This window comes from Rissa tridactyla, chromosome 6 (genome assembly GCF_028500815.1).
Source record: "Rissa tridactyla isolate bRisTri1 chromosome 6, bRisTri1.patW.cur.20221130, whole genome shotgun sequence".
NCBI lineage: Eukaryota > Metazoa > Chordata > Aves > Charadriiformes > Laridae > Rissa > Rissa tridactyla.
The window spans coordinates 44,933,278-44,960,926 of record NC_071471.1 but is presented as its reverse complement, the minus strand read 5'-3'; the positions used below and the strand labels follow the sequence as shown (position 1 = coordinate 44,960,926).

Sequence of the window (27,649 nt, the reverse complement as noted above, 5' to 3'; positions counted from 1 at the left end):
AGCGGGTATTGCTGCTCCGGCCGGAGGATGTCGCTGGCGCTCTGCGAACGCGCCTCACGGGGCGGCAGCGCCGCGGCCGCCATTCCACCCGGGGCCGAGGGCAGAGCTCACCCCGGGGGCCGGCTGCCCTTCCCCGCAGCGCCCGCTGGAGCTTCCCCCCGAGGCGCGGGGCTTCTTGCGCCCGCCCCGCCGCGCCTGCGCAGGGCCCGGCGGCCGTCAGGCGCCTGCGCGGCCATGGCGGCGGGGAGCGGGGTGGCGGCGGAGTCCTGCGTGGGGCAGGTGGTGCTGCCCGGGGACGTGCTGCTGCTCCCCGCGCACCCCGAGGAGGACGGCGAGCGGCTGCGGCTGGGGGCCGGCGCGGCCCCGCGGGGCCGGCTGTTGTGCGGGCCGGGCCTGCGGCGGTGCGCCGGCGGGCTGCTGGTGACCAAGTGCGGCCTGCTGCGGCACCGCCCGGCCGGCGGCGGGGCGGCGGGCGGCGCCTACTGGGTGGACTCGCAGCAGAAGCGGGTAGGGGCGCGGAGGGGAGCGGGAGGGAGCCGGGCCCCGTCGTGTCGGCGCTCGCCTGACCCGCTTGTCCGCCCACCCCCTTTGCAGTACGTGCCGGTGAAGGGCGACCATGTCATAGGAATCGTGACGGCCAAAGCGGGAGACGTGTTTAAGCTGGACGTGGGCGGGAGCGAGCAGGCGTCCCTGTCCTACCTGGCCTTCGAGGGCGCCACGAAGAGGAACAGGCCAAATGCGCAGGTAATGCATTCGTTTATTGGAGGTAGCGCTTTTGCGACGTCCGTTGGTGCTTCTGTTACGCTTTAGTAGGCTTTCTTACTAAAAGGTATTTCAAAAGCTGCACGTAAGGAGAGGAGTGCAGGTTTATTTGCAGTGGTTTTGCTGTGGCCCTTCTTGGAGGTTATTGTGTGATCAGGCTGTGAGCTTCCTGAGGTTTCTTCAGAGAACATGTAACGAGTGTGGTTTGGTATCTTTCACATGGCAGGCTTCTTCACTCCTTACATTTTAACTTTCACATAATACTGCCAGCAGTAGATGCAGTTCATGAGTAACATGCATACAGGGGGGCACTGCAAAGTTAGAAACAAACTTTTATGTCACCTGATACTGGTAGAAAACAGTTGGGTTCTTAATTGCCCTGTTATAAACAGTTGTGTGGCACATGCATGCCACAGCTTGTGCATTCATCTGAAATATCTTCACCAAAATGTAAAAATGGACTGTAAAGAAAAACGAAATAGGTTAGTGTGATTATTTAGTTGTTGTCTTGATAAATGATTACAAGAGCCAGGTTGCTTAGACTTCTAATAGAGGAATTCCTGTTTGGTATTTAAAGAAAAGAGGAATACTCCATGAAATAAAATTCTATACTCTTTTTGTCTTTCACATCCCAGTAGTGGTACAAGATGATTGTTCCTAGCAGATGTTTTCTTTTGTAGAAGAAAAGAAAATGAAAATTTCTATTAGACTAGCTTATTTTTCTATCACCAATGTTTTAAAACTGTTTTTTATCAACTGAGTATTTCTTACAAATGTGCAGTATGATCTTCTCTAATACTTTTGCTTTTTGGCATTGCTTTTTTTAGGTGGGAGATCTTATTTATGGTCAGTTCCTTGTAGCAAATAAAGACATGGAACCAGAGATGGTCTGTATAGACAGCAGTGGAAGATCAAGTGGAATGGGAATAATTGGACAAGATGGCTTCCTCTTTAAAGTTTCCTTAGGTCTAATAAGAAAGTAAGTACTAAGAAAAGTAAGTACCCTAATGTGGAATATAGGGGGTAGGAGTTGCACAACTATTTCCTCTGAGCAGTGGGGACAGTTTGGTAATCAGAAGTTGTAAATGTTTTAGTGCATTTATACTAGTTTTAGTAAATAAGAGCATGGTTATTGACCTAGAAGGAGGATGTATTTTCCCCTGTAAGATATTCAGATGCTCTTCTATATGGTGTTATGTGACCTGTTTTAAAAAAAAAAAGTGATGTGGTTACCAAAGCAGTATGGAGAACAAAACCATTGACCTGGGGAAATCAAATATTCAAGCTGGTGTTTCAGGTATGTACCTACTACCTTGGAGCTTAAAAATTGGAGATGCATACTGTCCTTTTTCTGCTTAAGGGGCTAGTAAGGGATGTAACTTTGTCTGACAGATGATTAAAGGTTTTTTCCACATCAATACACATTTTTTTGTGACTTCCAAAGAAAAACAAATCGCATTGAAATAAAGATAGAGAGAAAAAAAACTTGTGGAGTTTTCATTTAAAACTGACATGTTAATCCAGGAACCATTTCATAAGCTTTTAAATGTATTGTGAACTGTGGAGTTACTTATACAAGACTTTCGTGACTATCAAAGAATACCAGCTTATATGGATAAATAATGGTCAAACTTTATTGTTGCTTTGGGGTGGGGTTTCTTGTGTGTTGTTCTTTGGAAAAGTAATTTGGAGATGCAGAGCAGCTGTTTCATGCCTGGGTTTAAGTAATGATTTGTCTGGTTTACATGTCCCATCAGAAGTCAGTGAGAACTGATGCAAAATATTTTTGCAACCATTTTGCTTGTTTTCCAAATTTTGTCTGCATGCAAGTAAAGAAATAACAGTATTACAAGTAAACTGCTAAATCGTGATATGTTTGTTCCTTCTTTGAGAAAGCCTGTTGAAGCTTAATTTAATCCTTGATGTATCACAATATTCTTGACGCTTTTATTTTTCAGTGTGCTGTCACCTAATAAAAGCAACATCCTATGTTTACTGCTGTTAATATTGTCTCCTGAAGGAGAAGGGAAGTTGTGTTTTTAAAGACACATCTTTAACTCTGTCAAATTTACAAATAGCAGCACTTGAAAAATGTCACTTTGTCAAGCAGTGTAGTTTTAGAATTTATTAACTCATAGAATTAATATAAAAGTATCAGTTCACTTTAAATTTGTCAGGTATTACTTCTGAATCTAATTAGCAAACAAGTTAATTCACAAGAGCTGTATTTTTTAGGTGCCTATATTTTATATGAGAGGAGAATTAAAAATCTGATACTGTATTGCTATTTTGGATGCATATGCAACTTGATCATCTTAGCTTTTGGTGTTGCCTTAACTGCTCCCATAACACCAGTACTGTGGTTTAGTTGTTAATTGCTAATAATGTGCTGTCTATCAAATGTGACCATTTACTACTACTTCTGACTTTAAGACAATTTACTACTTCCTCTGACTTTTTTAATCTTGTTTACAGACTCTTGGCTCCCAAATGTGAAATAATTCAAGAGTTGTCACAATTGTACCCGTTTGAGCTGGTGCTGGGAATGAATGGAAGAATATGGGTAAAAGCAAAAACAGTTCAACAGACTTTAATTATAGTAAATATTTTGGAAGCCTGTGAGTATATGACTGCAGAGCAGAGAAAACAAGCGCTTGCCAAATTGTCAGGGAATCGATAAGAGAGAACCTTGAGGATCTGAGATGACTGTCGGGTGTTTCGGTTATTTTTGTATTCAGATTTATATTAAAAGCCCTTTTTTATATGAAGTACTAGACTTATGTTGTTCTTCAGTTCCCTTCTTTATCCACTCGGTTTGTTTTGTCTTGCCTAGGAACTTTGGTTTTAATCTCTTTTGCAATTATGAAACCCTGTTTGTGGTCATGAATTTTCTGACTGATGTGGAGACAGTCTCTAAAAGCTTCCATTAGCTGTGAGTTTTGAGATGTAAGTACTTAAGTCTTCTGTAAGAAAGCTGCTCAATTTGTAAATGGCATATATTTTTCTTTTTTAGTCATTAATATTAAAATTTCAAATACATGTTTACTTGGAGTAGTAAAAAGCATCTTGCAGGTCATTCATTGTGGTCAGCTGCTCTATTTATACAGTGACAAGAAGTGATTATTTAGTATTTTATGAAACTTGGGAATAGAAACATAAGTAGAAAATATCAGAAAATAATTATAGGGTGTAGCATAAAATAATCACAGGGTGGTTAAGGCAAATCATCAGATAAGACCCAACATATGGTCACAGTGACCTTACCACTTTCCCTAAAAGATAATCTGGCTAGTAGTCTTAAGGAAGTGGTGATTAGGACATAACTTCAGTATGAACATTCAGGAAGCTTGATGGCTTACTGGAGGTAAAAAATGTACTCAATGCCATTTGAAGTCATGTGCAACTTTTTCAGAAGTGCTTTTTAACAAGAGACTAGGTAAAGACTGCGGTGGTAGTCATGCATTTCTCAATTCTAGACATTCTAGATTTATTTTGTTTAGTCACAGCATGAAGATTCCATATAGCTTTGCGTCAGGTTTAACAAAAGCAGCACTTCTGAAGAAAGCTGTATTAGGCTTGTGTAGTAGTTCCTCACATGCATATAGAAGAAATGCCATCCTAGGAAGGATAAGCTGTCAGTCTGATTTAATATGTGATTAGATTGCTGCTGCTCTTTTGAGAAAGAGAACCCTGGAGTAATGGAAGGGGAATTACTGATGCCGGCTTGACTGTACACCAATGAGCTGCGTGGGAGCTGTTCAAGCAGTTATTTAGATCTATGATGTTTTGTGGTTCTTAACAAGCTTAATAGTTTGATAGCAATAGTTAGAAGAAATTAGAAAAAAGTAGACTAATTAGAGTAAGCCTGAATACCATCTTAATTCCAAGTGGAAACAAAAATTCTTCCTATTTATTTCTTATTTCATCCAAAGTTCAGCTTTTGGTATTTGATACGGCTTCTTTGGCATCTCTCATTTAGAAACTGTTTCAATTCAGAACCACTCCTCTGTCTTATCTTTAATATGCTTACCTGGGGCTTCCCCTAATTCAATAAAAACACACTCTAGTGGTTTCCATATGAGTCTAATGACTACAATTCAGAATTTTTTCTGGGTTTCACTGGCCTTGCTATTTAGCATTTAGGGTATTGCTTATCTGTCTTGATAGATGTTTAGTCATCTTTTTTTTTCACCTGCCTTCTTCTGGCTGTGAAGTCTTTCATTCACATCCCATAAATCCTTTAGACCTTTAATCAATCTATTGCTACACATGAAAAGCTGTAATTTAAGAATTTCACTAACTTTGTTCTTCTCCAGTGTTTTTTCAACTTTAGCTAATCGGAGCCTCTGCAAGTTGTCTGTTACTGGAACAATAGCTGGCATATGCAGAAAAGCATTTGCCAGATCATCTCAGGGTGCTAACTTTGTTTTCTGTGAATGTTCTTGGATCATGATAGTAAAACCACAGGAATGGGGAATGACGTGGATCAATTCCTGAAGAGTTGTGGCTTGAAATGCAATTAGCCTTACCACTCCCCCTTTTACCTGTCTAAGCAACCTCCCTTCCCTCCCAAAAGTCTGAGTTCTAAGCCTAGCCTGCAAGATAGGTGAACAGGCCCTGATTTTAAAATGCTAGTTCGGTGGTACAGCATAGCAAACAGTGACCTTTAAAGTTTTCCACATCATCAGTGCCCTCTTTCACACCACCCATTATTCTGTCCCACTGTCAACTGCTTATCACCCAAACATATAACCTTAGTTAAATCAAGAGCAGGAAACAAAATGCATTAAGATTATGCTTGTTTTTAATTTTACAAAATGGCATACCCACAAAGTATGTTTGTTACAAAGTATGTATATATTACCCCCTACACAATCATTTTAAGTATGTACTAGACTTATGTTTGTTTTGATAATTTATGCAGTGGCAAAAATCATGGTGGATGTTAGCAAAATGGGTATGGGGGGAAAAATGCTTGAAAGCAAATACACTTAAACATCTTACTAAAAGGTGTCAATATTGGGTTTTGGTTGGTTTTGCTTTGTTTTTTACTTGAAGAAAATAAAACTATCTACATTCTTTAAACCAATTACTAGCTTTGACAAGCTTTATCTAGAGAACAAAAATATTCAGGCAAAATCTGTATGATGTCTTTGTGAACTTTTAGTTCTAGCTTGGTGACAAAGCAAGTATCACCAAGGAGAGTGACGTAGAATGTAACTTGGTTCTAGGAAGAAAGACTGATTGTGAGTTAATTATGTATTCTGCTGGAAATGTTAGAGGAAGGCCTTTGCATTCCCATGGAAGGCACATAAACACATAGGTTTCAGGAAATGGAACTTGTGACAGTGATGCTGTGGACTTGAAATGTGTCTTGCTTAGTAGAATGTCTTCTGTGTTTATCTGCGTGATGTATATGCCCATATCAATTTCAGTCGTCATTTATAGTTATTTGTATCAGATACTTGGTGATTGCACATTGGCTGCTATGTTATATTGCTTTTCTTTCAAGTGTTTTGATGAAAATTAAGAAAGAAAAATTGTGGTTGTCAACATGGACACGGTGCTTATCCCCAGAGATGTGCACAATCCCTTAAAAAGAACTTTCACAAAGAATTAAACAGAAATTAAACATTGAAAATAGGAAGTAGGTAGTTTGTGGCCCTGCCTAGTTTGTGTCATATAAAGACCAAGAACAAACGCTACGAGAAAGTACAGATATGCAGCATTGAAATTAAGTGTGATAATAAAACATTTGTGTTTTGCTGTAGCAGGAGAAAGTTGCACAGACAAATAGTTCAGTGTAATAAGAGGATTAAGAGCTTAATTCTAAGGCTATGGTTAGAGTGTGGCTGTAGCTCTGCTAGATGAAAAGTTTACTGTGCCCAACTACTCATTACCACCAGAGGTTGCAACTGAGGTTTGCTGGCATGTGTATTTGATTCCCAGCCAAGTTCTGTTGAAATGACCCCCATTGGCATCAACACTTTTAATAGCAGGGTTATTTTGTTTTTCTGACCCAGATGTTCTTTTAACGGAAGAGGTAATGGAATTTTTATCTCAGATTTTAAATATTAAGAGCAGCTCATCTACTACAGGAGAAGCGTAAATTTGTTAAAGAAAGCTCAGTTCTCTTCCTTAGTGCTTGAACAAATAATTCTCAATAACAGCTAAATCAACCAGTAAATCATCAGATTATTTTAAACCTTACAAATTGGTCACCTCCAAACTTTACATACTTAGATAAAAAAATATCTACACTTGTTTTTCTAGATACATACAACCAACTTGGTAAAATATGTTATTTGACTGAGTGTAGAAACTAGCTGTCTTAAGGACAATGTAGGACACTAGTTGTATTAGTACCACAAGCAGCCTTGTCCTTACTAATGACTTGTATAGATTGCAAGATGCATAACTACTACTGAAGGCTGTAGTAAGGAACTAAATATGCCAGTTTTGCCCCAACAACTTGGAAGAGCAATAGCCTAGAAATATGTTGGTGCCTGGATTTTAATGGAAACTATGTAGGAGTTGTGGGGGTTACCCAGGACCACTGCAGAATGACTGTTTTCCTCTGATGTCCTGATCTCGCAGCAGTTCATTTACTGCCTTTTTTTGGTGATATCGCTGTGGATATTTTGGGGTGTTCAACACCCTGGTTTTGCTTATAGAGCCTGAAGCTTTGTTGCTATTCTAGTAGCTTGAACTGTCATTAGAAATAACTCTCTACTAGGCCTCAGTGTCCTACCTAGCATGAGAAAAACTAAAAAATTGGTATAGAATAACAGTATAGGTAGCACTGCAGTAAACGGGACAAAGAAAAAGTATAGGCCCTTGGAGATTATTAAAGACTGAAGGACTAATGACCTCATCCACTCGTTCCAAAGGCTTTGGTTATCTATTGCATTGTTCTAAGTCGTAGGCTTTTCTGGGATTCAGTGTTTATTAGGCTATTGCCAAAAGAGATTTGTATTAGTATCTGTATACCCTTTAAAAAGACTTACTAATTCTTCCTGCTCTTGTCCAGATGGAGGGTGTTGGCACCGATCGCTTCTTGATGTTCTGCTGTGAACTGCTTGTGCGGGGGAAGCCGATTTCAAAAGACCTGTAGGTCCTTTGGTTTCTGCAGTGACTGCTGCTGCACCCTAATCTTAAGATAAATGTCAGATCCTGTGTCCAGGCTGTCTGTAGACTCTGTGCTTTTATTTCCTGAGGATCAGGATGGGGTTGAAAACGCCACCAGATGAGTACGTGTCACTGTCCAGTCTCCAAATAAGAGATGGTTTTTGCCTGGTCTAGCTGAAACCTGCATCAGTCACCATCTGTGTGGATATGCCTTTAGAAGCACACAGGTGAAAAGTTCAAGCTGTATTTTTTGTGTATCCCCTTCCAATCTTATTGGCTCAATGTAGAAAATCTTAGTCTGGAAATCCTTCAACAGACATAGGGCCTAGACCCTGCCTTTGCCCACCACTCACTGTTTCCTTGTTGCTTTTGAGATCTCCTGTTTCCTGATAGAAAAAACAGTTGGTTTTTTTTTTTTAATATAAGTCATTTGTCTAACAACGCCCTGGGTCTAAAGCTGATTTATAAAAGCATGATCCAACAAGAAAGAGAAATAATTAACTTCTGAAATAACGCACAGCTTTGTCATTCTGTATGTGATTTGAAAATTTCGTAATGCTAGATCATGTTTTAGCATAGATACTGATACAGTGCATGCTGGGTGACTTAAGCACAGGCATGCTAGGGAAATTTAATTAACTGATATACAAGTAGTTTGCAGACTGATATTCTTCATTCAGTTTAACTGCTATAAAACTGAAATATGAAAGCAGGAGGAGAAAGGCTCAATGTGCTTTTTAAGAGGACTATTCAAAACCTGAGAACTAGAAGATTAAATACTGGTGCCTGTTGCTCTGTGAAATATTCTTTTCATGTGTGTTAGGGACTTTATTATTCTCTTTAACAGGAAAAATGTGGGAACAACATCTGAATAGGTATACGGAAAAACTAAACTATTGCAGATCAATCATAATATTTTATTGAGAGGGGAAAAACAGAAAACCAAAGTAATCAAATTCCCATTCAGCTTTCCTGCCAAAAATCTCAGTACCTTTCTGAAGCAATGAAAGCAAAGGTAGTGTAATAAGCACAAAGTAATTGTTGCTGCAACTCCACTTATGCAACACGATAGCTTTTCATGGAAAGCCAGCCTTTCTGGAGACATAGGCAAAGAAGGTTAGATTCCAGTATTTTCATTTCAACATTTTTCTTTGCGTTCTGCTTCTACTAGAAGTGTGCATGCATTCAAGGGATTTCACTGCTTTGTAAAGTGGGAAGATATTCTTGGATGGAATCCAGATGCGCAGGCTGCATTTTTCTGCATTTTTCCTTTTTACAATAGGGACAAATGAAGCCAGCATCACTTCTGTGATTAACTGCTTATTGTTCTTGCCTGATGCCTTGTCGCGGACTCCTACTCAGAGCAAAGAATAAAGGAAAAGATGTTTTCATCTTGTGATCAGTGGGTTTTTTTCCCCTCTCAGGAATACTGGCTACCTTTGAATTACAAAGGCCAGCTGCCAGATTGTTAGAGGTATAATGTGCAGAAGTATCATTAAGAAAAAAGGTTGTTTTTTTGTTTTGTGTGCTTACCATGGCAACAAAAATAATGGAGCTCCAGTTCTATCATTGACAGATGTTGACAGGTGGAGCCACAACCATTAAAAAATTCAGAAGAAAGGAATGTTGATGGCCTGCAGAAATTAGGGGTTTAATTACATGATGATGGCTGGCAGAATTTGTCAAGCATTTTTTTTGTCATAATGTTTTTCTGAAGATTGGTGTGTCACAGTGGCAAAGATACATATGTTCTAATGCTGATTTCATTTCAGAAACAGTGAGAAAGACACTTCAGCATATTATCTTCGGTGTTGACAGAGAACCTTCCCACAATGGTTAAGGAGAAAAAGTAGAGGTATTTAGTAGGGGCTTTGAGCAACCTGGTCTAGTGGGAGGTGTTCCTGCCCATGGCAGGGGGGTTAGAACTACATGATCTTCAACGTCCCTTCTAACCTGAACCATTCTATGGTTATTTTGTTTCATGTATCTCCAGTGGGGGGAAAAAAAAAAAAGCAGTCCCTACGGTCCTAGATTCCCCAACGCTTTCAAGTAGTCCAGTAACGCTGCTTCTGCTATGAAGTTGCCTTAGGTTGTTTTTTAATTGCTGCTAAGCCTGAGTAACTTTAGTGCTTCTTATAATCCATTTGATTTCTAAAAGCACGTGTATAGACAAAAGCATAGCTACCACAATTTTGGGCAAAAAGACCCCAAATCTTTCCCCTGCAACTGTGAGACGGTGCCGCTCTGGCATGTACTAAGCAAGGAGATACAGCCAGGCTCTGTCTTGCAGAAGCACTGGTTGGTGTGGGAGCCCAGCAGTGCAGGGCAGCTGAGCTCCTGTTGGAGCGGAGCAGAGCAGGGCAGGGTGACTGGGGAGCAGCCAGCCTTGGGAAGCAGCATGGGCTTGTGCTCACAGGGGTCTGCAGGGTGCCCAGGCTGGCTTCCAGGTGGTGATTTCTGGTGCATCCCGGCACACGTGGCGTGTTGCCTCCAGTTTGGTCTGTGCAAGGTCAGAACCAGAACCATGGCGCTGTTATTGCTTCCAATTAGTGGAGGCCTTGTTTTGTGGTGAGATTCCTCAAAAAACCAAGCTCTACACTAAAGATAAACAGAAAATGCAAATAAGGGGTAAACTGAGCAGATCTAACCAGAGTGGCTGGTGACTCCCAGTTAAAAGAGAGATAAGAAAAGGTCATTTGGTCTAGATAAGTTTGGGACATGCTGAAAAACAGTGTCTCTGGGTCGCTTGGAATGCAGACTCTCCAGTACCATCAAAGAGATTACACTAGTTCTCCTGGGCTGCTGTTGTGTCACTGACCAGACTCTGCTGTCATTCCTACAACCTTTTCTTTTTTTTATTGGTTTTGGGTATTATAAATGCCAGGTTAACAGGAGACCTCAGGAAATAGTCCTCCGAGCTTCTGGCTGGAGCGGTGCCTAATGACCACAAGCAACCGAAGAGCGTGTTCGTTACATGACGTTGTGACGTGTTGTTGGCTGCCTTATCTGAGCAAGTATGTTCTTGAATGCAATATATATGTAGGCATTTTAAGTGCCTCGTTAATCAGACTGCTTGAATGGTAATCTCATTATGTTTTCAGATTTAGGTCTTTATGGTTTGGGGTGGGGGGGTGGGGAGGGTTTGCCTTAAATATATTTACGTGCAGGATCTGAAAGTATACGTTGTTTCTTTCTTTGGTTAGCCAGAAACTGTAAAATCCTAGCGAGGGGAAAACGGGTGGCGGGAGGGAACGGAAGGTGTTTATTCGTTCCCGTCCTCAATGGCGGGGATAATCCCCCTCGGCGCGGCAGCTCGGTGGGAGGGCGCGGCGCAGACCGCCGGGGGACGCCGGTCGGTCCCGAGGCCACCCCGGGGGACGCCGGTCGCCGCGGTGCCTGCGCGGAGGCCACCGGGGGCGGCGCGACGGCGGCGGGGCCGGGATCGGCGGCGCGGTGCGGGCAGCGTGAGTGCGGGAACGGCGGGGGGAGACACGCGGGACGGGGTGGTCCCCGGGGGGGAAAGGCGGCAGCGACTATTAAATTTGGAGAAACGAGGGGCTGGGGTGGCCCGGCGAGCAGCGGTACCGCTGCTCGCCGGGCCACCCCAGCCCCTCGTTTCTCCAAAGTAGCCACCTTCAAGGCTGCTTGGAGCATCAAGGTGGAATCCTCCCAGCCTTCTGGAACCGGGAGGACAGTTTCCTTATCGGACCTGGTTTGTGGCAGGACAAGGGAAAGGATAAACGAGGTCGTGGGGGAAATACTTCTCAGCTGGGTGTATCTACTGAGGCTAATGTGTTACTAATTCATGCTTAGAGCACACACACCTCCCCCCCCCTCCATGGGTTGGAGTTGAAACATATGTTGATTATCTCGTATTTTTGCTTTTAGTAACCAGTAATTGTGCTGTTGGGAACAGTGTAATGCAAGGAATGTGAAAGCTAAAATACAAGCGAGGCCTAAGAATCCCAAAAGGTGGGGAAATAATTCTTAATTATAATTCTTAATTTAAGCTTGAGTTTGCAGGAGTTAGGGCTGAGTTGGAACAGGAGGGACCGCTTGCTGCCCAGTGGGTCCCTGCGTTTGTGGTGAGCACTGATTTGCATGATTAGTGGGTCTGTTGGTATCCTTCCTCGTCCCCCAGCTCTGCAGACTGCTGCAGCCTGCAACTTTCCTGCTCTGGATCCCCAGCAGACCCAGAGTTTAGCCTGTATTATCTTCACGCAAGTCCTTTTTTGCAGTTCTGTCCTCCAAGTACTTCCTCCCATCTCCGTGGTGTCTCCATTTTGCGGACTGAGCGGAGATGTGAATTTCCCTGTACACCGTAACTAGCTGCCTGTCCCCTCTGAATACACCTAGAGATTTCCAAAGTGCTGTGCTGGAGCTGTTTGCTCTCCCTTGCTCAAAAGGGTTGTTGAGATGTTGGGTTTCTTTAAAACAGTCTCAGAATGGGGGAGATTATTTGGTCTGCCAGCTAACTTCCTTTTGAAGGATGGAGTATGGCTTACTTGCTTCACACTGACACAGCAAATTTCGCTTCAGCTGGAGCCAGGCGCAGTGTTGTACTGAATTCAGTAATGAAACGTGCGCAGACTGGGAAGAAACCTGAAAAAAAAGCCTGTTATTCTCAGCACAAAGAATGGTTTGTTACAGGATCTTTACAATGGTGAAAAGAAAAAAATTGTTGCAAAAAATTACTTACATTCACGCCATCAGAAATGTTGGGAGGCTTCTTGGTGCATTGATTTTGGCATTTAACGGACAATTTAGGTTGGAAGGGACCTCTGAAGTTTCTCTAGTCAAATCCCCACTTAAAGCAGGGCTAATTTCAAAGTTGGTCAGGATGATGTATTTTGTAATCCTTAATGGTATTTAAAAGCTCATGAAATCTTGATGAGCATGTTACCAGGTTATGCGGATTGTAAATTTTCTTTTAGGAGTTAGATTACGAAGATATTTGTAATCATATGACTCATTTCAGGGGGGAACGTCTCATAAAAAGTAATCAGCTCGACTTGTTTGGGGTATGCAAGTTGTGACAAAGCTCTGAAAGATTTTTAGGCTCAATATAGAGTGTCTTGGGGAGGTTGTGAGTGGGAGGGAAGGGAAGAATAAGCAATGGTCAAGGCCATTTTAGACTGAGAGAGTGTCCACTAAGTGTTTCCACTTTTGCTCAGCTGTTGTCTTAGGAAAAGTATGTAAGTAAATCTGTGTGCTACCCTGAATTTCATTGACAACTTGAAAACATGGGCTTTCCTTTTTTTTTTTTTTTGACACAGCTGCAACAGGTCCTGTTTACACTGCTAAAATAAATGTTTAAGGATAGCTGTCCTCTTAATGACAATTTTTTCTCTGGTTGTGGGTGGGAGGGAAATGAGACATCTAGAAAACCATGTTTTAACTGGTCTTCTTGACACAAAGTGAAGACCATCAACCAGCACTTAGAACAGGATTAAGGCTAAGCTTGTCTAAATTCTGGTTAGCTGAGTACTGACAGACCATAAAATAACTCACTGTTATCTTGGAGATGTTTTGTGGTCACCATAAAAACACACAAAATGATGTTTTTCCGTGTTTTTTTTTTTTTTTTTTGGCCTTTGCCTAAGAGAAGTGCTCATTCTCTTCCGGAGTTTTTAGAGTTGAGAACTTGGAGATCTGATAGTTCCAGAGAAAATGATGCTCTTTAGTGAAGGGATGTTGCCACTAAAGCAGGTAATCGAGCACAGAAACGCTGGGTTAATTCACTAGTATAGCCTCTATATTTAAGCTTTTTACTAATATTGTACATTGTGATGGCTTTTTAATTGTTTCCAGGGTTGTTTGTGTTGTTTTGGTGTGCAGTGTGCGTGTGGGGGAGGGAGGGCAGGGGGTTGGAAGTAGTATAGGCTGAAACATAGGGAAAATATTACCTGTAAAAATGCACAGTTCTACAGAAAAGCAGCGTAGCTTGCAGATCTTAAAGTTCAGTGCTGTGTTCCCAGCTTCAGAAAAGCTTTCTGTAATTCCTGTTCCCTGTACCCACCCACCCCATAAAGAGGGTAACCATGTGTTCAGTTTAAAAAAAAAAAAAAAGGGTTGAACGATTAAGATACCTTTAAAACAATCTTGTCGTGGATTGGCCAGCTGTGCTTTCGTAACTGCCACAGGGTGACTGTGGCCCGTATTGCTCAAAGACGCTGCGAGCCAGGTCCTGGCCGCAAGGCAAAGGCTCCAGTCCTGGACTCCTGCCTAGTCCTGCCCACTCGCCACCCGTGGCTGCGCAGTCTGTCTTCTCCCCTGCCTGCGCTCGCATTTCGGGGGAGCTGGTGGTGGCTGATGCTGGTGCAGGCAGTGTGGGCTCTGGTGAGTGCGTGCACCTCAGTGTTAAAGGCTGACGGGATGCTCTGTTGGATTTTCTCCTCGCGGATTATGGTTTACGGGATGCTTTGTTCTATCTTCTTATGGTGGATTGTTGTTTGATGTTTTAAAAACTCATAGAGTTTGATCACAAGGCGGTAGCGTTTGTATTTTGAGGTGGGGTGGAGGGTTGTGAAGTTATTTTGAGCTTCAGATTTCCTTAATAAACAGCAGCTAAACAGAAAGGAAGCTGCTAGTTGCAAATGTCCAGCTCTTTTCCATTTAGTCTCTTCACTTGGTGTTCAGTGACATAGCTGTGTCAGGGCTCATCAGCCTGTCTTGTTAGCAAATGTTTTAATAATCCTGGCTGCTGTTTCCCATAGCTATTTTTCAAAGTGGCTCACTATGGTGTTTGCTTAGCAGGGAGGGAATTTCAGTATCACCACATAGAACTGCTTCTTCCATTCCACTGCTTACTTAAATAGCAAAAGATTTGCAGATTTGAATAGGGTTTTTTGTCACTGACAAAAAACTGATTGGACCAAGGAGTCCAATTAAACCAGAGATGTGTTGACTAAGCTTAGTGATCTCCTCTGACCAACTACAACTGAGTGGAAGCTGGCTTTTAGTGATGCTAATAATGCTAACAACAACAATAATAATGTTAAAAGCTGTGAGAACTACTCATTAATCAGTTGCCACAAATTTGGCAACGTTTTTGCACGCAAATGACATGTGCAAGGGATTAATACTCGGGTTCCCCCCTCCCCGCCATCTTGTAACTAAGAATTAAGAGAAGAACAGTTCTTGACCAGACAAGAGTCAAGTCCAAAGAATAGTTGGATAATCAAATGCTGGGAGGGAGCAGGGTTATAGCCTTTTGGGTATACTGCAGAGATTTTAAGTCTTAACAGGAGGACGTTACTGCATTACAGCAATGTATTTTGAGTTGCGTTTTGGTTGTTCCAAAGGCAGGGGTCAGGATGGTCTCTAATAGGAATCAGAGGCAGATATCAAAAAATTGTCATTACAGTATGACTTTATGTTTGAAAAAAGTATGTAGAGAAAGCAGGCACGGTCAAAGGTTTCACTTGGTTAGAAATAAGTGGTGAAATGCGATAGAATCTGTTCTCTTATCTGCATTATGTTTGTGTAAACTGGCCTTGTTTCCTGCTCAGGATCACGGATTACTTGTTTCTAGATACTGCGATATTGTCTTCCTTGGAACCAAGTATGCTGTTAAAAGAATAAAGCAATCTTTGTTTCAAAATGTTTTCTAGCTATTTTTGTGGGTAGGCAGTTGGTTGTGTTTGTTTGGCAGTAGTATTCTGGAGCTAGTTTTAAGGATGGAAAGGGATTTTCTCCCAGAGAACTCTGACACAAAAGTGAGGAGCTACTCCTAGTTCTTACTTTCTGAATTCTGGCAATAGCTACCAGTAGGGATAAAGATTATGTGTTTGTCTGGTTTATTGCCACTCACAGTTCAAAATAGTAATATTTTCCTGTATTTATGAGAGGGGAAAAAACTTTTCCATAGAAATGTATATACAGATGACAATATTTACCAAAACAGTCTATCAGGGAATAGGGTTTTGCAGATGGCTCTGGAAAAAATTTGATTTTCCGTATTGTGTAATGCTGAAGTTGGGTGACTGCAAATCTACAGCCCTTTGTAACACAAAACTGTTATGGTGTAAGTGTACAGTGACTTCTTAGACGGCCAAAACTCCAATGACTCTTGTACCAGTTATTGCTCAGAGCTGGATCTTGAATTTTGTCCATGAGGCAGGGCTAAGTGTGCTTTCCTGCATCCTCAGAGCTGACACTGCCTCACTGGAAGGTGGCTGTCAGCCCTTTCCAGGCTTGTGAAACATGTGCAAGGGTCAAGATTGGGCTGTGGTGGGGGTTGTGAATGGATGGTGGTTAAATAAAATTGCCACCAAACTAGAGTCACCAGTAACAACAAGCAGTGTTCATACTTTAAGACTCGAGCAGGCCCACGGAATGGCTTTCATTGCCATGTTATCAGTTCTGACTGGTGGGTGTGAGTTTAAGTTGTTTGTTCCTGATGTCATTTCTGCTTTAGCAAGAGTGGACGTTGGTTAGCATATAGAAGGTGCTGTCCAGGGCATGTTTGTAATGTTGGATCACTGTGTCTAATAAAATGTTTGCGAGTCTACATATTTCTGTCTGTAGGCATGACTGATAAGCTCTAATTTTGGCTTGGTTCCTGCTTTAGTTCTAGTGTGGAACTGTAAGGAACAGGAGAGGTTACCAGTTAACAGTGAACTAGACATAGATAACTTTTTTTAAAGTCTTCTGTGATATGTTTATAAAATGCACTGTTGAATATAGATTAGTAGGAAAAAAAACCCAAACATTTAATCTACAAACGCTTCTTTTTTGAAAGAAGCCACTGTCTTACTGTAATAATTAAAGTTACTAGCTAACATAGAGGTCATCTTGTTAGAGGTGCTTTATTATACACATATACTTCAATCATCTTTCTCCCCATTGCATCTGAGCAGTTTAATCTGAATGTTTTTGTCAGTCCAGTAGTGGGAAAAGGTAAGAATGTCTTGTTAACAGTTTTTGTGTGGGTCAGGCACATAACTAGAATGTAATCTCGATCTTCTAAAACCCCGTTCAGTACATTAATAAATAAACAGATCATCTGCAAACCAAAAATGTCCATGTGAGCTTTGAGTTGTTCTTTTAATCCAGTTCCTCCTTGTCTGTTAGAGCTGCTTTTTTCTTTTTACAGAGATGTCCTTTCTGCCTGACTTTGGGATCTTCACCATGGGCGTGTGGTCTGTTGGTCTTGGAGCCATTGGTGCAGCAGTGGCAGGGATTGTCCTTGCGAACACTGACTTATTTTTGTCCAAGCCAGAAAAGGCTACATTGGAGTTTTTAGAGGACATAGAGCTAAAAACGTTGGGATCAGGTAAGATTCTGGATGTTTCAGGTCACATTCTTCAATAATTGGCTTTTATAATAATGTTTGTAAGGCCAGGGTTAGAAGAGTTTTTCTTAGTCTTTCCTAATTATAACACGTAGTTGGGTGTGCTTGATAGCAGATAATTCTTGGGAAGGAAAAGCAACCGAACCTGATATTTCTGGATGAAACACGACACACTTCTAAAAATCAATAAAGCAATAATACCCTGTTATGCATATAGATTTTTTTTTTTCTGATAGAAATGTATTTGAATGTGGAATTCTCTGCAATGTTTTGTGTTGGTCCTTAAAGCATTGATCATTACATACAAGAATGGCTGATATTATTGTTGATGCTGTTTCTCCTATATAAACAGAACAAAGAACATTCAAAGCAGGTGAACTATGGAAGAAGAATGGTGCAGTGATCATGGCTGTGCGAAGACCTGGATGATTTTTGTGCAGAGAGGTACCTGCTGGGCTTGGGGATTAATGAGGAAGAGTTGAGATCTACTTGCATAGATTCCCTTTAAATACAGGGTGGGTGTGAATAGGACAGGCATCAAATGCATCTGAGGTATCTGAAAGACCTTGTTTCCTAGCCCAAACTGGTTGCCAGTGAACAGCATACTTCGTTTTCTTTGTAGCTGGTTTGTATAGCCTAGGTTCTGAGCATTTTCCTTCTGAAGGCAATGGCTACCTGATTTTTACATCTGCCCAGGACCTAGCCCATGGTAATTAGAAAGACAGATTACACAAAATCCAATTGGTAATGAGTTTTATGAGCTAGTTGTATTCCCTATGTCCAAAATAAAACTCTGAGCCAGGTAGTCTTTGGTCAAAATCAGCCCAAGACTGGAGTGGCAGAAAGCTGTCAGATAAAGTCCATCAGCAAAAAAAGAGATGTGCATAAAGGGGAGTCACTAGCTGTTCTGGATGCTGAACATGAGGCAGTAAGGTAAGGAGTCTGAAGACAAAGAGTTACTGTTCCGTAACAAGGTGGGTTGGGAAACAAAATTTGATCCTTAAGTTGGCATTAGGCTCCCTGGGTGGAGGTGGGAGGAGACACTTAAAATAAGATTTGAATGTACCATATGCCTGGGAACAGCCATAACTTGCACCTTGGCCATTATTTTTCTCATAGCTATGGGGAAAAATAGCTATTATGTTGTTACTCACTACTCTATAACATGAAGCAATTAATATTGCAACCACTTAATTAAGGGATCTGCTCCCATCACTAGTAACTGCTTAAGTATGTGTAGAATTCATGGAAGGTTAAAGATTAAAGTACTTTGCTCTCTGAACAGGTGTAGCGTAGGCAGGAAAACGTGATATGTGCTTGACTCTGTGCTTTTCGCATACAGTCAGGCAGGAATTCATTAATGGTTTTTTTTAATGCTAAATTCCTAAGTAGAAATAAAAGGCCCAATTCAAAGAATTGTGTGGGGTTTTTTTTTTTTCAGGAAAAAATTGGAGAGAGAAATTTCATTTTCTAATTCTTATTTTTGCTTCAAAACTTACAATTTTTAAGAGGCAGTCACACTACTGATAAGCTAATTAGGGCAAAGAATTTTATTTTAACTGTATTTTAAATGTATTTTAACTGTGAAAGTATTTGAAAAAGATTTTGAATTGTCTAAACTGAAATCATTTTTGATTGTTGTATACTCAAAGCAGTTTTGTGAGTTGACTCTTGCCTTTATCCTAAGAACAGTTCAGTTGCCCTTTTTTTTTGTCCATTAATGTTTCTTCATTGTATGAAAGGTGCTTCTTTCCCCGCTGACTCTGAGCTGCTGGAATTGTTTAATGCAGATGACTTGCTATATCTATTAACTTGCAGGCAGTAGAGCTTTTTTTTTTTTGCGAGAGATAAAATACACTTGCTTCCCACTATCTTATGTCTTGAAAAGGAGTTGAACTTTGTCCTTGTTGACAGCGCCAAGAAGGAATATGTACTTCCCTGGACACAGTGGTAGGGTTGAAAAGTGGCCATTCCACCTCATAGATAACTGACGTGATATCAGTGGTGAGGATGTGCTTCCATTATCCACTGCAAAGGGTGTCACAAATCCTACTGGAATCATGCCTTTGGATCCTTGAGAACTGAGACATGTAGACTTAAGAAATATGGAATCTTTTATCTGTATCATCTGCATCCAAAATAATCAGATGCCTTTTTTGTTATTTAAGGTTGACTGTGTTTAACAGGACTACACTTCTACATCTCATGGTCTGGGTGTGGCCATATAGAGATGCAGTGCTCCCGTCATTGGGAAAGTGCCACGGGCTTGCTAAATATTGTAGGAATCAACTCAAGCAATCTGAAGTAGCAGAAGAGCCATCATTAAACTATCAGAGGGACAAACTCAAACAGGAGTTGTTCTTTTGGGTTATGCCTCCCTTGGTGGAGAGAGGAAGTATTCTGCTAGGGTGTGCTTGTCTGCTTTTTACAAAACCAAGAAAAGTTTCACAGGCTAGATGAAATGGTCACAGCCCCACAGTAAGGCTGTACAGCTGTCATGTGTTATAATTTGCCCACAAAAATAGACTTTGTTTTCTTTTATTATATCATTTTTTAAATAGCAGTAAAGAAAAGCAAGTCGGGTCTAGTCCCAAGATGCTGCTTGAAGTCTAATCTCTTTTTAAAACTTAACTGTGCTTTCACAATATTGCTGCTTTCTCCCCTCCCAAAAGCTAAGCAAAGAGACACAAAATAAAACCCACCAAACTGCTGAAGTGCCTTTCTCCAAAAGGCTGATCAAGGTTTGATGGTATCGCTATCTCTCCAGAGACAGTGATTTCTGGTCTTACAGGGGACCCTACTGTACTACCTTGGAACATCAACTCTTGGACATTGTAGGTCACTATACAATTTTTTTGTTTGTTTTCTTAAGTTGATCGTGAGAGTTTTGAAGTACATCAAAAATCCCAGTTAAAATTGCCATTAACCCCCCTTTTAGAAAGGTCATAAGGCATTTTGTTGAGGGAAAACAGAAAATAATGACCAGATCTTTAAGAACAGAAAAGAGGAGAAAGATCTAACAAGTGTAAGCTATGATCCTTTAACTCTCACGCTCACTACTCAGTGTTTCTTGTAATACTGATTCATCCTTTTTCATTTCCTCTGAAAAAGACGGAGTAGTGAACTGGGAAGCTGCCCTTACCCTTTCACCTACTGATGGCTTTCTCTAATGTCTTTCCTCCTGTCTGTTCACCCCTATCTGTCTGCTACTTGATACTCAGTAAATTCTAGATATGCCGCTATTTCGGTTAGGTGGCTGAGGGTGTTCACGTAAACTGTGTCCATTTCTTAAAGTGTGGAGTTCTTTGTGGGGGTCTTGTCCAGTAAAAATGACCTTTCTCCACTGGAGATGAGAAGAAACATATTTGCAGGATGCACTCTGATCTGTCGGAAACCTCAAAGGCCTTTGTACACAGTGTGGGAACTGAAAGTCTGTCAGTGGAACAAAAAACCCAGCAGATGGATGACAACACCTAACACTCTTGCACACCAGAAAAAGCAGTATTGCTTTTGGGATACTGAAGGTGTATGAAAAAATTCCCTGATTTCACTGGGAAAGTTAAGTGATGTGCAGGCACTATCTTTTAACTGTTCTGTAAATGCTTAAAAAAATAGTTGAAGCCCTGGCACAGGCCAGGTATATCTACAGCTTTCAGTTAAAACTATGTTTTACCCAGGATTTTAATATTTTATTCGGTAAATACTCAAAAAATCTCCTTCCTCCGTATTTAATGAAGAAAATTCTAGTAAATATAAAGAAGACCTGCCTAGGAGTAGAACTAGTTTAAATGTCTGATTTACGGGTCTGTTTCTGTTTTGCACCTCAAGCTAGAATTTATGTATGTTTCTGAAATGCGAGGTGAGGCTTTCCAGTCTCCATCTACTGCCATAAATGTTTGAGCCTTTTTTCCCTTTCTTAGGAGGCTTCTGAGCTCTCCTCTCTGAAACCCCAGCTGTCTCAGCTGGGTGTCCCTCTCTACGCTGTTGTGAAAGAGAAGATAGGGACTGAAGTGGAGGATTTTCAGCATTATTTCAAAGGAGAAATCTTTCTGGATGGAAAGGTACAGTGAAGTCATTGTTCTCCTTTTGTTTAAAAAGAAACTTATGAATGTCCTTTTTGAAGAGCTTGTAGAAATAATATAGATAGGATGTGGTCTGACTGAAAAAGGATTTAGTAGCATTGTAGTTTAAGGAGTTAATTAGCTTTGCTTTTCTATATATATATATCCTGCTCAGCTTACAAACTGGTCTGTAGCTATGCACTGATAACATGCTGTTGTGGGATTATTCCTCCCCTCCCCTTTAACAGGTAAACAACATGGCTGGTTAATATTTATTCCTTTCTTCCACTGGCTGTGTGACTTGCTGATGTTTATGCTGTGTGAATCAAGGTCTGAAGGTGATGGACATAATTAATTCATGATGTACAACCCAAATTGCAGTGATATGGCTTGTCCCAGTACGCTGGCACATGCCAGTCTCCTGCCCTACAAAACCACAGCCCTGCTTATTCCTTAACCCAGAAGACGCATTTAGAAATCATTTGGCTTCTGAAAGAAAAAGAATACGTAATACTCAAACTCAATACCTTTATTTTCCTTCCCTGCTCTGCCTGTGTAAATCAGGCTGATTTAAAACAAAACAGAACAAAACAAAAAAATGAAACAAACCAAACAGATGTCTGATAAGTTTGTTATCAGTTATCAGCACCAGTTGTCTCTTTACCAGCATTTTTATTGTCATACTTCAAAAATAAGAAAAAAGACATTTATCACAAAGCACCTTGTTGGCAGCAATATGGATGCGGATGTACATGGGGCATAAATACCTGTGAATCAGCTTGAAAACCACATGAGTGTTGGTAGTACCACTAGTTGGCTGTGTGGAGGTAAGTGGTCAGGTAGTGTGTTAAAGCGGTTAGTTCAGGTGCAATTTCGTTTTAGCTCTGCCTGGTTAGTTTTTGTGTGTTGTGACCTTTCTTGGCTACAGGGTTGTCTGGTTTCCTGAATTTCATTTGAGAGGAAAAGTCCTTTTGACTTTGTTTGCTGAGATATTTTCTGTTTCCCTGCAGAAAGGCTTCTATGGTCCACGCAGACGAAAAATGATGATGTCGGGCTTCTTCCGCTTTGGGGTCTGGCAAAATTTCTTCCGTGCTTGGAAAAGTGGATATAGTGGTAACCTGGAAGGAGAAGGATTCACCCTGGGAGGAGTCTATGTGATTGGGGCAGGAAGACAGGTACTGCAGGCCATGTAGGGAGGCTTTTGTGTCTTTTGTGAGACCAAAAGTTTCTTTTCTGGAATCATTTAGTTGCTGGTCAGTTGATCTCCCATGGGTAGACTAGTGTATGAATTTCTCTCTTTTGTCTTTGACTAGGGTGTTTTACTGGAGCATCGTGAGAAAGAATTTGGAGACAAAGTCAGCCTTCCATCTGTCCTTGAAGCTGCTGAGAAGATAAAACCACAAGCTTCATAAGCGGAAAAATAGTTGCACATGTTTGTGATTACAGCTTGAAATGTAGAAAGCATCTGTTTCTTGAACGTGCGGTTTAATTGCTTCTTAACTATTTAGTGATCGACACAGAGGAAAGATTCTCTATTCAAACATAGAAAAAGATGAAAATCCTCCTGGATCTTTTGTTGCTTTGCAGCCTTTCAGGTGGTCAGGATTTCAACTGCTCTTTTGTGTCTGACTGTATTAATGAAAGGCTGGGTCTAAAATCTGACCTAGCCTAGATGCTTTCAGTCAGAGACGGTCGGTTGAAAACCTGTTTACCTAGGGGAGCAAAACTCTGATAAGGCTGGAGTAATGGAGTACCAGCTGAGGTAGAAGGATAATAAAACTTTATGTAAATGAAATGCCTTTGCTTTTTGCTTTTTCATTAACGTGTGAACACATCTGTATTTCTAGAAAACTAAATCCTGCCAATATAGATTATTCTGAGATTCTGCATTCAAGACACACCACTATGCTACTGAGTAAGTTTCTTGTTAGTTAACTATTGGCTTTAGGTCTCCCAGCTCTTTGTGTGATTCCCTGCAAGGGAGATTGAAGGCATCTAATGTTCACTTCAGAAGGTAATGGTGGCATGAGGGTAAGTTCTTTCTTGTGCTTAAGATTCTAAGGAAAAAAAAAAAAGAGAACAATATCAGAGAGCAGATTAGGTAGAATTTCCATCCTGGCTTGAGTTCTTCAGTAAATGGCTGGGTTGTTACTTCTAAAAATAGATGTAACATTACACAACAAACAAAGTCTAAACAAAATTTTAACATTGCACTTAAGATTATCAAGTGTTGGGTATCCTTCATTAGCTGATGTACATAAAAGGCTAGGTACCTTTGGAAAAATGTGCAGGCTAGAAGAATTATTAAAGGGAAGGATTCTTTTGTCCTGGCAGCAGGTCAGTCTGGACTGTTACTCTGATTTCTTCTGACCTTCAAATTAGTGAAACCTTCATGTATCATTGATACTGAGGGCAGGGATACTTTGCACCTCCGAAACTTTGGTAATATGCCTATTTTTGCTCTGCATGCCAGTGCCTGTCCATCTGTATTGTTGAGCTGTGTGCAAGAAATGGTTATACATGATGCTGACTGTATGAAACCTAAATGCCAAAAACTCTAAAACTTCACAAACACTGAGACTGGGCCTTGGTCCGTGTTCAATGTTATGCAGGCTTTAAAAATTGCATCATTATGGATGAAATCATGACTCTTTTTTTAACATTCAGGCATAACTAATTTTAACTAACTTTTCAGAGTCTGTTCTTCAGACTGAAACAGTACTAGCAGTGAGGATTTTGAGTGATTCATATCTTCACCAAGATGTTTCATTTGAAAACTAAATGGAAATTGGACTCATGTATGCTACTCTCAGCTGAAATTTGTGTTTGACTGTTTTGGGGGATGGAGGGAAGAACAGGAGTTTGGAGAGTTGAGCAGCAAAGTCTACAGCAAATGGACTACATGATACGGGCTTTCTTTATAAAGGCTCTCCTGGCATTCATGGACTGGTGCAGAGAACCATGTGTTGTCTCTGTCCATGTTCTGAGATGCCTGGGTAAGTACGCCCGTAAGATGGTGTTGAGATGCTGTTGAGAGCTCAAAGACATAAAATGACTGACTGGAGGTGAGCTCCTCTGAATGGCATCCAGAGCAGGCAGCCATCTGCCAAGGGTTTGTTCCATGAAATAAAGAATTGTGCCTGAGGGCTTCTTGTCTTGGGTTTTATCACTGAGAAGAAGTACCTGTATCATGAGTGCTTGCCTGACACAAGGCACCTAAATCTCTTCCTCTACAAACCTGCAAAGTTCAAAGCATTGTGGAAGTGGCCACCTGTCTGCAGTAGGCATATTGTTACTTTGGAGTGCAAGTGGTAGGAAAAACAAAAGAGATGCTAAAAGAAATGGGTGCGAGCTGCTGTTTCTTACAGTTGCAAGATGCTACTAATAACAAAGATCTTTCTTACAATAGGAGGAGAATTCTGGATCATGGCTCCTATAGAGTTTTGAATTTTCTTTCCAGTGGGAACTGGAAAGCTTTGCCATTTGCAGAGGACAGATCTTGCACAAAAAGACAGGCAAAGAAGGTACTGATCTTAGACCTGGATTTCAGGCCTTGTTCCAAGGGCTGTTTATGCATTTCACATAAACATGAAATGTGAAAGGCATAAACAGTCCTTGGAGAATGGGGTGGAAGCCAGATAAATTCCAAGAAATTAAAGTGCCTTTAGAACCTGCTAGATCTGGAGAGCATGTACTTAAAATTTGTGTATGTGCAATTGAATCCTACTCACTGGGACAGAGCTGGCCACCGGTTCTTTCAGTCAGGCTGCAGAAAGTCCTAGATGATGACAAAGATGCCACAGGGTTGCAGCCCTGCTGTTAGCCCACCCAAAGGGGCTGTGTTTTGTGATCTTGGAAACAGAAGCAGGAAGCTGTCACGTCCAGCAATTAGAATGTTTAGCTAAAGTATAATGGCTGTTAAACATACAGATCACTAATGCTACAACGTGATGAATTGTTCCTTTAGTGTAGAAACATTTTTAGAAAGAGCCATGAAGTCCTTTTGAGTATGTTTATTAAAATCCTCATGGAGACTGAAAGTTTCCTCTGTCAGCTTCAGCAAAGGCATATATACGGTAACTGCATCAGACCTAGGTCTAGGAAAGTGTGTTTTCCTACTGTTGAGAGTGATAGTTCCTGTAAACAGCTAGCGGGACAATGTACTTCCTGATTCAAAAGTTACGTAAGCGTACCCACATTTCAAAATTCTCTAACCTGTATTTCAGAAATCAAGTCAAACTTTGGACCTGTAAAAGGCCCAAATAGTATTTGAAAATGTTCTGAAGAATTATTATTGATAAACCTGATTTTGTTTTTTTTTTTTTAAGATAATCTTGGGATTATTTGGAATTGACTCATCCTTTCTGAACTCCATGTTGACAAAATACAAATGGAGAGGATAGAAAATATGCGGTGCCTAGGAGCTAGGAACAGTAAATAGGAGTTGGAAATGGGTGGTCTCCAAGAAATGTCAGTGAAACAGTAAAGGAGGAACAAATGAATCCTAAGTGAATTTCCAATGCTGGAAAGTGCAAGGTCCGACTATCTGATTTAAAAAAATGTTTTCTTCTTTAAATGTAGAGTGTTCACTGGAAAAAAATTTTTTCATAGTTGTTGATTTTTGTTGTACTAACAGCTACCTCTGCTGGCCCAGTTCCTTATATACATTTAATGTTTTGGTTTTTTTTTTTTTCTTTTAACCCAACATGTACACAAAATCTAAATCACTTCTCAGTGCATCAAATACCACATCACAGTTCAACACCCAGCTGGTTACTGGAAATTCTAATAAGTTTGTTTATTCTGGGCTTAAGAAACAAAACTCCGCTGTAGAAATTCCTCTTCAATCAACTTTCCCTTGTTTGCAAGCATATTCATCTTTTTTTTCCAGTACACAACCAGGGCTAATAAAAAAAAAAAAACGGAGGAGGAAAATTCTGTGAAGTCAGTGGGGTGGGTGTAATCTAGGAAGGTGCTTTTTACTTGAACTTTTAAAAATACTAATTACGTTTCCTATCTGCAGTGTCCTTTTAAAGCCATTAGAAAGATGGTCTGCCTCAGAGGGTGTTTTCTGTTTATTTCCTGTTCTGTGTTTTTGTTTCCCTGTGTGGGTTATCCATTCCCACTGCTGTCAAACAGCTTGCAGTTGGTGCCATTTGCAAATATCCACAAAGAGAAGGGAATGCCAAGGGTTCCCTGCCATTTTCTGATGTGTTTTCTGTGATGCACTGTGGTAGGAAGAAAAAAATAAGCAACTTTTTCTATCTGAACCGCTGGATGTCACTGCTACCCCAGCCAAAATGAAGGTCATCAGTAAACCCGAGTTTTTTTCTGCAGTAAAAGATTTGCATGACAAAGATGCCAGGAACAGACTGCTGCAGATTCCTATTAGGCTAGAAGAAAGCTGTTGGAAAAGACATCTATTCCTGTGATATGTTTACTTGTGTGGACGTTTTCCTTTTTAAAATAAGAAACTTAAAGGGAGGATATACTGTGTTGAATGATGCAGTCTGAGGTATATAGATATTTTTAAATAAGTGTGGAGGGAATAAATTATTAACAGACTCACTGTAATCCTTATTATGTCATATGTTTTAGCAATATTACTTTTAGGTACTGCCAGTGTGTGAGCGGCTTGCTTTGTCCCACAGAGGCTGTCGGAGGTGATTTAGTGGAGCCGGCGTAGGCAGGTGCAGTAGCTACTCAGTAACAGCAGAGGGAGCTGGCGAGATGGAGAAAATTCTGAGGAGAACTCATAGAGTGAGAGAATGGTTTGTGTTGGAAGGGACATTAAAGATCATCTATCTCCAGCCCCCCTGCTCTGGCCAGGGACACCTCCCGCTAGACCAGATTGCTCCAAGCCCCATCCAGTCTGGCCTTGAACACTTCCAGGAATGGGGCATCCACAACTTCTTTGGGCAACCTGTGCCAGTGCTTCATGGCCCTCACAGTAAAGAATTTCTTTGTCATATCTAATCTAAATCTCCCCTTTTAGTTTAAAACCGTTACCCCTCATTCTATCACTACATTCCCTGACAAAGAGTCCCTCCCCATCTTTCCTGTAGGCTCCCTTCAGGTACTGGAAGGCTGCTATAAGGTCTCCTCAGAGCCTTCTCCAGGCTGAACAACCCCAGCTCTCTCAGTCTGTCCTCGTAGGAGAGGTGCTCCAAGCCCTCTCCTATAATGAATAAAGTTAAATAACCGATTCAGTCTAATCCACTGTAATTTTATTTGATATCTGGATAGTTCCATCCAAATTTATTCTTCTTCTAATTGATCTCAAAAATGTTGTAAAGGTTTTTTCTAAAATATTTCTACTTTCTCTTTTAGGTCCAGCTACTGATTTCTTAGTACTTGAAGTTGTTTGAAGTCTCTCAGTAGCTTCTGTGGGCTTTTTTACCCA

General features: G+C 40.9%; 2 protein-coding genes across 11 annotated transcripts; both read left to right on the top strand.

The window, feature by feature from the left end:
• Positions 1 to 17,167, top strand: EXOSC3 (exosome component 3). 10 transcript variants are annotated; one of them, XR_008466911.1, is made up of 8 exons: positions 1 to 507; positions 595 to 744; positions 1,590 to 1,741; positions 3,238 to 3,325; positions 7,793 to 7,872; positions 9,663 to 9,745; positions 10,775 to 10,904; positions 16,988 to 17,167. XR_008466911.1 is itself a non-coding variant. In XM_054204818.1 (6 exons), exons 1-6 carry the CDS (start codon positions 28 to 30, stop codon positions 8,062 to 8,064), a joined length of 1,029 nt encoding a protein of 342 aa, XP_054060793.1. In that variant the 5' UTR covers positions 1 to 27; the 3' UTR covers positions 8,065 to 9,656. The 10 variants fall into 10 exon arrangements, 5 of the variants coding, with proteins under 5 accessions (XP_054060793.1, XP_054060792.1, XP_054060795.1 ...); XR_008466909.1 differs by lacking the exons at positions 10,775 to 10,904; positions 16,988 to 17,167 and adding an exon at positions 7,980 to 8,117 and having other exon boundaries at positions 9,663 to 10,768; XR_008466910.1 differs by lacking the exons at positions 9,663 to 9,745; positions 10,775 to 10,904; positions 16,988 to 17,167 and adding exons at positions 7,980 to 8,117; positions 8,738 to 9,656.
• On the top strand, positions 3,238 to 23,041 carry PRXL2A (peroxiredoxin like 2A). Its single transcript, XM_054204822.1, has 6 exons — positions 3,238 to 3,325; positions 16,988 to 17,167; positions 17,538 to 17,629; positions 21,106 to 21,246; positions 22,257 to 22,421; positions 22,560 to 23,041. The coding sequence occupies exons 1-6, from the start codon at positions 3,322 to 3,324 to the stop codon at positions 22,656 to 22,658; spliced, it is 681 nt and encodes a 226-aa protein (XP_054060797.1). The 5' UTR covers positions 3,238 to 3,321; the 3' UTR covers positions 22,659 to 23,041.
• The last annotated feature ends 4,608 nt before the right edge of the window (positions 23,042 to 27,649 follow it).

Excerpts from the sequence above, each read along its gene's own strand:
- EXOSC3 (XM_054204817.1), top strand. The coding sequence starts at position 28 with ATGTCGCTGGCGCTCTGCGAACGCGCCTCACGGGGCGGCAGCGCCGCG. Across the intron at positions 745-1,589 it reads GGAACAGGCCAAATGCGCAG|GTGGGAGATCTTATTTATGG; the intron begins GTAATGCATTCG and ends TGCTTTTTTTAG. Across the intron at positions 7,873-7,979 it reads AAGCCGATTTCAAAAGACCT|GATCAGGATGGGGTTGAAAA; the intron begins GTAGGTCCTTTG and ends TTATTTCCTGAG.